Raw genomic sequence first — 9,581 nt, 5'->3', positions numbered from 1 at the left:
ACTGGTCTATGTGCCTGTTCTTGTGCCAGTATCGGGCTGCTTTGATTATAATGGCTTTGTATCATAGTTTGATATCCGGTATTGTGATTCCCTCCAACTTTGTTCTTCTTTCTCAATATTGCTGCAGCTATTCAGGGTCTTTTATGGTTCCATATAAATTTTGGTTGTATTTGTTCAAGTTCTGTGACATATGCCCTTGGTATGTTAATAAGGATTGCATTGAATCTGTAGATTGCCTCCTTCGGTAGTATTGACATTTTACTGGAGTTAATTCTAGAGATCCATAAACACAGTATATTTTTTTATTTCTTTATATGTTCCTCTATCTCTTTTCTCATGGTCCTATAGTTCTCCAAGTATAGATCTTTTACCTCCTTCGTTAAGTTTTTTCCCAGGTATCTTAATTTCTTTCTTGCAATGGCAAATAGGATTTTTGGGTTTTTTTTGTTTGTTTGTTTGTTTCAGTTTCTCTTTCTGAGAGTTCATTATTGGTGTATTAAAATGCCATTGATTTCTGAATGTTCATTTTGTATCCTGCTACCTCTCCATTTCACTGATCTCTCACTTATTTCCTATATCTCTCCATTTTCTCTGACATGAAGATGTTATTTTATATGAAATGGTGGTTATCTGATTTTACAAGATTGAACCTATTTAATGGCTTTCTTTCAACTTGGAAAGATGTTTGTACATAATGTTGATCCACTTTTTAAAGAATTCCATGGCACATAAGATTAAAGTGGTGTGACCCACTCATCTAGTCCAGCATTTACTATTAAACTTGGAAAGATGGGGTCATCCATTGACCTGACTCCAAGGTGCATCATACCCCAAGTGTTCTCCCATCCAAGACCCACGCGACTGAGTCCTGGAGAAGGAATGTGCTCAGGACCTAGAAGGACATGTCAGACTGAACACAGTCCCTCCCACTTATGAGAACAGAGTCCCACATGCAAATGTCTCTTCAAGCCCCATGGTGAAACCTCTCTGGGCTAAAGAAACCATCAACAAAACAACAAGAAAGCCCACTGTATTCTCCCATATTTGCAAATGTTATCACTGATAAAGGTTTCATCTTCAACATCTACAGGCAGCTTATACAACTGAATAAAAGGAAGTTAATGATCCAATTAAAAAATGGGCAACGGACCTAAATAGAATCTTTTCAAAAGAAGACAGAAGGAAGGCCAAGAGACACATGAAAACATGCTCAAAGTCAGGAATTATCCAAGAGATACAAATCAAAACGACAATGTGGTACCATCTCACACCTGTCAGAATGGCCATCATCAACAAATCAACAAACGATAAGTGTTGGCGAGGATGAGGAGAAAAAGGAACCCTCGTGCACTGCTGGTGGGAATGCAGACTGGTGCAGCCACTATGGAGAACAGTATGGAATTTCCTCAAAAAACTGAAAATGGAACTCCCATTTGACCCAGTAATCCCACTCCTAGGAATATATCCTAAGAAACTAGAAACACCCATCAGAAAGGATATATGCGCCCCTATGTTCGTAGCAGCACAATTTACAATAGCTAAGATTTGGAAACAGCCTAGGTGCCTGTCAGCAGATGACTGTCATGTACATCTACACAATGGAATACTACGCTTCCATAAAAAAGAAGGAATTCTTACCATTTGCAGCAACCTAGATGGAATTGGAGAACATCATGCTAAGCGAAGTAAGCCAGTCAATGAAAGAAAAATACCACATGATCTCACTCATTTGTGGATAATAAAGAACATTATAATCTGATGAACAAAAAGATAGATACAGAGGCAGTAAAGCATCAAACAGACTGTCAAATTACAGCAGGAAGATTAGGGAGAGGTGGGGGAGATAAGAGATAAACCAAAGGACTTGAATGCATGCATATAAGAATAACCAACGGATGCAAAGCATTGGGGGGTGAGGGCATGTATGGAAGTGGCATTGGGGGGGGGCAATGGTAAGATATCCTCTCTAATAAAATGGTAATATGCAAATTAACCATCACTCTGCTACATAAGCCACGCCCACCAGCCAAGCCACGCCCACCAATCAGGACAAGTATGCAAATTAACACCAATCCAAGATGGCTACAGCCACAGAGAGCAAGGTTTCCCAGGTAACAGAGCAAGCCAAGCTTTCCATAGCCATTGCAGGCCTAAGCCTCCACTCAAGCTACAAAGTTTCAATTATAGAAGGTAAACAAATTCAAACAAATGGCGGCAGAATGGAGCTTGAGAGAGCAGGCCAGGGTTGCCGGTGGCAACAGGGGAAGCAAAGCTTTCCGCACACCCTGGCCGGGCTCACCCGCTTAAGGCTACAAAGTTTCAATTGTAGAAGGTGAATTAACTGCCACAGAAATGGCTGCCGCCCCAGAAATGGCTGCCACCCCAGGCTACAAAGTTTCAATTGTAGAAGGAAAATAAATTCCAGATACCAGAGCCTCCCCTTGGGTTGCCAGGAGGCATGGCCGGCCTGCAAACCACCACAGGCCCCTCGCTCAGGCCGCCCCACATCTCAAGGGAACCCCCACCCTTATCTGTGACACCCTTCAGGGCAAACCATCTGGCCCCCACCCGTGCACCAGGCCTCTATCCTATCTAATAAAAGAGTAATATACAGATTGATCATCACTGCAACACACAATATAGCTGCTCCCATGTGGACACAAGATGGCCACTACAAGATGGCTAGCAGGAGAGGGCAGTTGGGAGGCACCCGGCCTGCAAGGGAGGGCAGTTGGGAGGGACCAGGCCTGCAAGGGAGGGCAGTTGATAGGGACCAGGCTTGCAAGGGAGGGCAGTTGGAGGTGATCAACCCTGCAGGAGAGGGCAGTTACGGGTGACCAGGCTGGCAGAGGAGAGAAGTTGGGGGCAAACAGGCTGGCAGGGGAGCCGTTAAGCATCAACCAGGCTGGCAGCGGAGTGGTTAGGGGGTGATCAGGCTGGCAGGCAGAAGCGGTTAGGGGCAATCAGGAAGGCAGGCAGGCAAGCAGTTGGGAGCCAGCAGTCCTGGATTGTGAGAGGGATGTCCGACTGCCTGTTTAGGCCCGATCCTGGTGGGGAATTAGGTGCCCCTTAGCATTGGCAGGTCAGTATAAGGCCCTGACCCGGATCAGGTTCGCCGGGAGGGCAGTGTCCCCCAGAACCTGACACTGCCGTAAGCCATATGAGGTCACCACAGAACCGCAGGTAGGGACTCACGCAGGCTCCATAGCTGACGCCATGGGGCACAGTCATACACACACATGCACACAGATTCACACAGAGTTCCAGACTCCCACCCCAGGAGTCTCCAATCCTATGCGGTGACCACACTATTCAGGAGGTGATCAAGCTGCCTTTCTGCCTTCGAGGGGGGCCTGAACTCGGTCCAAGGTCCCCGGGGACACTTACCAGTCTCATGTCCTGGTCCTGGCAGACTTTATTGTCTTCCCTGGAGTCCGTTCGAGGACAGCAGTGGCCGACTACTTTCGGGCCCGGCGAGGGTCAGGGCCCAGTGACATCACCAGTGGCGAGCCTTCCTGTCCTTCACGGGAACCCGAAATTAGCGGCTGCCTCTGATGGCTTCTGACAATGGTGGCTCAAAGGGCCAGAGTGGCTGTTGGCTTCTCAGAAAACAGGGAAACAAATGTGATGGCAGAAACCAGGCTGGGCAGAAGCGACAATCCAAATGCACTCGGAGGTTCAGAAAAAGACTTATTTGCACCACTGTGGGCTCAGGGGAGTTCTCTCCAGAGGCTGAGCCCTGCATCCGGGTTCTGACCTTTTTTCATACATGATAAGCTTCCGGATATTCAGGGGGCTTTCCACACATGTGGCAGCCTGGGCGGTTGGCTACGCATCATGCGAGAAGCTAGAGAGATTACAGAAGCCAAGAGGATGGTTCTGGTGGAGCAAGTAAGGCGAGGGTTACCTGCTCTCGGCTTGCCTTCTCCCTCTGAGGCCAGAATCACGAGGGCCACTTCTTCTTTCTGATTGAGTGCCACTCACTGGTCTGCCTCCACACAGGGAAGGGTGCTCTTCATGGAGCTCAGGGGTCACTAGCAGACAAGGAACCCTCACTGTCAGCCCACAGCCCACACCCACCCTCCCCCAACCCCGTGTGAAACAGACATGGATGGGGAGCGGAGGAGCACGCCATTGCCCTGAACCCAAGCAGTTTAGAGGAGACCTTACCCAGGGACTGAGGGACACTCAGTGCTCAAGGGCACAATTGGGGGGAACTGTCAAGAATTGGCCCTAAAGGAACCTGTGGCCACTGTCACTAATCCTGGGACAGTCATCCACAGCGCAAGGCCAGCTGCTGACCAGGTCTCCTCTCCAGGCCCGAGCCTCAGGCTCACTCAGGGCTCTTACAGACCTACAAGGACTGCACAGGACACTAACGTGAGGTGTTCAAGCTTTATTGCAGATGCTGGCAAGCAAGCTGTCAGAGAGAGTGGTGTGAAAACATCCACGGTGCACACCCTGGATGTGGGCCAGGACCCCTGCAGCCGCTCAGAAATGTGGGCTTGAGCTCTGCCAGCAGGATATGGTGACTTTTTGCAGGTGTTTCTTCATGTTGCCTGACTTGTACAGGGGTCCGAAGGCTAACTTGTTGTTTACTTCCCACGAACGTTCACTTCAGTGACTGTAGTGGTCTGGAGAGTTCTCACATTCGTGGCTACACCGAAGAGGAGTGCAGCCAAGAGGGCAAGCAAGCGACCAAAAATGATTCTCAAATACACCACTGACATACCACTTTCCCTCACTGTCCGCGTTCTTCTTGGAGGGGGTCCACTGTCCACACTCCCTCCGGCTCCATTGTTTATGCACCGGGGAGGGTCCAAGCCTACATGGCAATGGCAGTTCCTGTTATTGTTGCACACGCCCCTGTAGTTGCATTTCGAAGGGGGACAGTTGTAGTCTATGGCCGCCAGAGTAGCATTGCAGAAGCCCTGAAGACAGAAATTTCCACCCCCACAGGGGGTACCAGGTCTCACAGCACCCACATCAGTTGTTTCTGTCGCACGGTGTGCACCCACCCCAAAACACAAGAACCCCCCTACTATGGAGTGATGGAACCCCACATGTTCCTGCAAACGAGGCAGATGAGTGACGTTGACACACTGTAGGCGTCCACACTTAACGTCAGCTTGCGCACAAGGATCTGGATGGAAAAACTCAGTAACTTTACAGTGTCCAAATCGGTGGCCCTTTCTATTTATGCCATAGCAGACATCTGGAGCGCTCAGCGCCCCTTCCCCAAAGATCTCCTTGCAGTGCATACTGCGGTCCGTACAATTGCCATGGTAGCAGTAGCCGTCCTCGGTGCACGGGGTTCCATCTTGCAGATAAAAATCACTTGGACACCGCGTGTCCTTCCCCTTGCAGTACTCGGGAAGGTCACAGATGTTCTGGATTGGTCTGCAGAGCGTCCCCGCGGGCGTGTAGGTGCAGTTTGCACAGCATGATTCTCTGTTACAAATGCTCCCAGGTGTAAAGCGGCAGTCACTTTCGCAGCATGGGTTGGTGTAACACTGCTTGAAGGTCCCACAGTCACACTGCTCTTTGTCTTCCACCACAGAGTTTCCACATCGAATGGGTGTCAGGCTACTGTTTGAATACACTATTTCTCTGAAGATGCATCGGTCTACATTATTATTAAGTATGTGTTGTGTGTGTTGAAAGGAACAGTTACTGAATGAATCTGTCAACACAGGGTACGTGTACATGATGCAGGTGGCCCTTCTCTGGCAAACACAGTCGCTCGTATCTAACCACAAACCGATAAGAACCCCTATTTGGTGGGAGGCTATAATTGATAACAATAAATAATGTCTGGATAGGTGGCCCAGAAAGATGAGATTTGTTCTACTGCATATCCCGTATAGTTGTGGCTCATGATTAAGTTCATGGGGCCCATATCTGTTCACAATCAAGGATGGATATGTAAGAAAATATTTGAAAATGTTGTTAGCATAATTCTGAGCATATGGACCTTGTGGCACATCATAGTTTCTCATGTCTGCAGGCTCTCCCTTATTATAAATGATGATGAGGCTGATGTAGAACCTCATATTAAGACCTCTCAACATGGCGTCTATTAAACTACCTAGATGTACCAGGAATTGGGCACACTGTGACACATTGTTGTACAGAGTATAAGTGGAATGGGCACTCATAACACAGCCTTTCATAATACCAAGGTGGGATGGATAGAGCTTACTGCTGACCCTGGAGGCTGCACTGGAGTTCGGGTCAGAGAATAGCGGGTGCCTCTCAGCCTTGTGTCCCAGCGTGGACATGGGTCCTGTGGCGTTAGTGTCGGCTACGATCTGAGAAATGATGTGCTCAAACCTCTGGGAATCCTTGAGGGGTTTGATTTCATAGGCCAGGTCATCCACCTTCATGATGCCTTCCAGGCCCCCATAGCACGTGTCCACGGTGACCATGGAGAGAGGGACGTCTTCCAGGTAGCCCAGGTAGTAACAGTCGAGAGGGAAAAAGGGGTAGTCCACCTGCAAGGCCCCCTGGTCATCCTGAGTCATCACCACCAGCTGTCCAGGCCAAAAGAGTCTCTTGCGCCGCATGTGGAGGACGTGTCTCTGGCCCCCGAACCTCAGGCTGTAGGAGAGCCAGCCTGCTGCCAGCACGGCTTTGCCATGGTGCAGCTCCTTCCTGGGAATCACCACCTCCGAGGAGATGTAGCGCCAGGAGGGACGACCTTGAGAACACTGGGCGGGACCCAGCACCACCCAGAGCCCAAGCAGCAAGAGGGGCGTCCTGAGGGTGACCGGGCCCTCTGCCAGCCTCATGCCCTTGGTGGGGGAGAACCGTGGATGGGAACGGAGAGAGGGAGGGTCCTCAGTGAAACCTGGTCCCCACCATCTGCAGTGGCCACTTCCTGCCAAGGGCAGAGTGGCTGGGTCAGCTGAGGCAACAATGACAAGGCGTGGCAGTGGGTGGGGCTGGGTGTGCATTCAGCTGGGGTTGAGGAGGGGGAGGTGGGAACCCTGTTCGTGAATGCTAAGGTGGAAATAAAAGAGAAGGAAGCAGAACCATGTGCCATTGCATCCATGTCAGGCTTCCCTGTAGCTACTTGCACACATGCTATGTCATTACAACAAAGTTATATTCCATACTGTGGACGAAAGACCGTCACATACTAACCTGACTAGCTCAGGGGAGGCCTGCATGGCGGCCTGGCAAACTCAGTGACCTAAAGTAGCCACAAAGGATGATCTGAACTTAAAACATTTTCACTAAAAAGCAGTTTATACTAGATAGTCATGTTCTAGGCCAGCATCTTCCCTGAAAAAGGTCAGTCTTTACTTTAACTGAGCCTATTGTCCTCTTGCATCTATGATAATGTCAATGTAAAAAACCATTGCTGGTTAGCCAGAGATGGGTAAGATTCCTCAAGGAAGGAACAACCTAAGACAGGCACAGTCTCCGAGGGGCCATCAGGAGAGAATTTTGGTATCAACAGAGGTGGGGCACAGACCCTCACCCCCCCCCCCCCCCCCCGCCCAACATTGCAGAGGCCTAAACCCTAGCCCCTCTGAGGGAGGTCTCCTGCCCCCATGGCTGCTTCGTGCTTCCCATGCCCAGCTCAGATCAGGACCCAGGTGACCGACAGAGACTTGGCCTACAGCAGCTGCCCTCTCACTCCAACAAGAATTGTTTGAGTTGTCTTATACCCATGGTGTGGGGAAGTGGGTTTACGATATCTAAATCCAGCCTGCCACCAGGAATGCTCAGGACCTACTCAAGAAGGCAAATAATCCCTTCCACCAATATTTACAGGGTAAAATCAGATTGTTGTTAGAGTAATAAATTTGACAGTAAAATAGTAGTCAAGTTTTCAGGCAAATTTAAATTGGCTAGTTGAAACAAGCGAATATTCTAGAAAAATTAATTGTACTGGACAAAAAGGTGTTCCTAAAGTGTTAACTAAAATTTTTACTGGTACTTCATCTCATGATAAAATTGTGCACTATGTAATGAACCTAAAACAGTAATATTATAGTGCAAAAAATTAAAATTTAAAAGCCATCAAGACTACATTATAAAATTTTCAAAAGCCTCCTAACATTTAAATCAAAAAAGGAGGGGATAGTAGAGGAATATCATGTAAGGAAAAATATCCTGTAAGTAAATTACATCTAGAAAATTAATACTTTAGAAAATTAATTGTAAGGCTAAAAGCAAGACACCCATGAAAAACACACAAGGTTTCAAAACAAGACAGAGGAAAATCATTTGGGCAAAAAATGAAATAGGATCCCAAGTCAAATTTATAGAAAATATTCCTTTATTAACTTTTGGTCGAGAATACGTTTGTATATTTTCAGAAAACAACTCCGAGACCATGTGGATTCCAGCAACAGAGAGGAATCGACAGGACTACTCCAGCCATGAAGACAGAAGAGAAGCAGTCCAGAGACGGAAGACGCTGATGTGGCCTTCCCATACTAGCAGTTAGCAGCTGTGCATCACTGCAGGTTGCCCAGGACCAAACCAGAGAGAGTTGGACCTGCATTACCACCATTTGTCCACCATCCAGAACTGTAATGTCGGTGCTGACATGTACACATAAGGAACTGTTGGACATTGAAATTGGGTCTCAAAAGAACTGTTGGCCCAGAAAGAAACTCACTACAGACTGATTCATTTGCCTGTCAGCATAACCATGATTGCTTGTCTCATTTTCGGTTCTTAGAAGTGTATTTCTAATAGCACATGATCTCACTCATCTAGGGGAAATAATGAACAACATAGACTGATGAACAAGAGCAGACCCAGAAACATGGAGGCATGGATCAGACTGTCGGGCCTCAGAGGGAGGGTAGGGAAGGGTGGGGGTAAAGGGGAGAGATCAACCAAAGGACTTGTGTGCAAGCATATGAGCCTAACCAGTGGTTAAGGACAACAGGGGGGTGGGGGCATGTGTGGGGAGGGGTGTGGGATGGGAATGGGGGGATGAGAACAAATATGTGATACCTTAATCAATAAATAAATTAAAAACAAAACAAACAAAAAAACCATGGAAACCTGTTGTGGTCGAAAGGGGCCACATGCTAACCTGACAATCTCAGGGGAGGCCTGCATGGCAGTCTTACAACCTCTGAGACCTAAAGTAGCCACAAAGGATGGTCTGAAATTAAACTTTAACTAAAAGCAGTTATGGTGGGTAGGTAGTTATGTCCTAGGCCGGTATCTTCATTGACAAGGTCAACCTTTACCTTAACTGAGCCTATCTATCTGTCTTTTTGCCTCTACAATAACAGGCCCTTGAAATGTCTGGGTGACTTGGTAATCTCCCTTTTTCTGGACCCCATAGGCACAACCAAATGTGCTGGGCACAGGACAGATACCACAAATTCCTTCATTATCATGTTAATTGTTTCTGCACCCACCTAAGTATGTGTCCATCATTTCACTTTTTATCCAATCCCAGGGGATTCCCCAGCTCTGCTTTCTCCCACCTCCTTCATCTATCACCAGTGGATTTCATGTAACCCACCTACGTCCCTCCTTTGATTGCAATGTATAAATACAGATGTAACCCGCCAATCTCCAGAACATTATCTCAATTCGTTGAG

The 9,581-nt window shown here is 47.9% G+C and overlaps 1 protein-coding gene across 1 annotated transcript; it reads right to left on the bottom strand.

Moving 5' to 3' along the window:
• Positions 1-4,595: 4,595 nt before the first annotated feature.
• On the bottom strand, positions 4,596-7,472 carry LOC307103028 (disintegrin and metalloproteinase domain-containing protein 21-like; the record flags this gene model as incomplete). The annotated part of the gene is made up of 1 exon (XM_079776893.1): positions 4,596-7,472. Exon 1 carries the CDS (start codon positions 6,954-6,956, stop codon positions 4,596-4,598), a length of 2,361 nt encoding a protein of 786 aa, XP_079633019.1. The 5' UTR covers positions 6,957-7,472.
• Positions 7,473-9,581: the final 2,109 nt, after the last annotated feature.

Source organism: Cnephaeus nilssonii (genome assembly GCF_951640355.1).
Source record: "Cnephaeus nilssonii genome assembly, chromosome: 1".
NCBI lineage: Eukaryota > Metazoa > Chordata > Mammalia > Chiroptera > Vespertilionidae > Cnephaeus > Cnephaeus nilssonii.
Note: the sequence above shows the minus strand (reverse complement) of the source record. Positions and strands in the feature narration are given on the sequence as shown.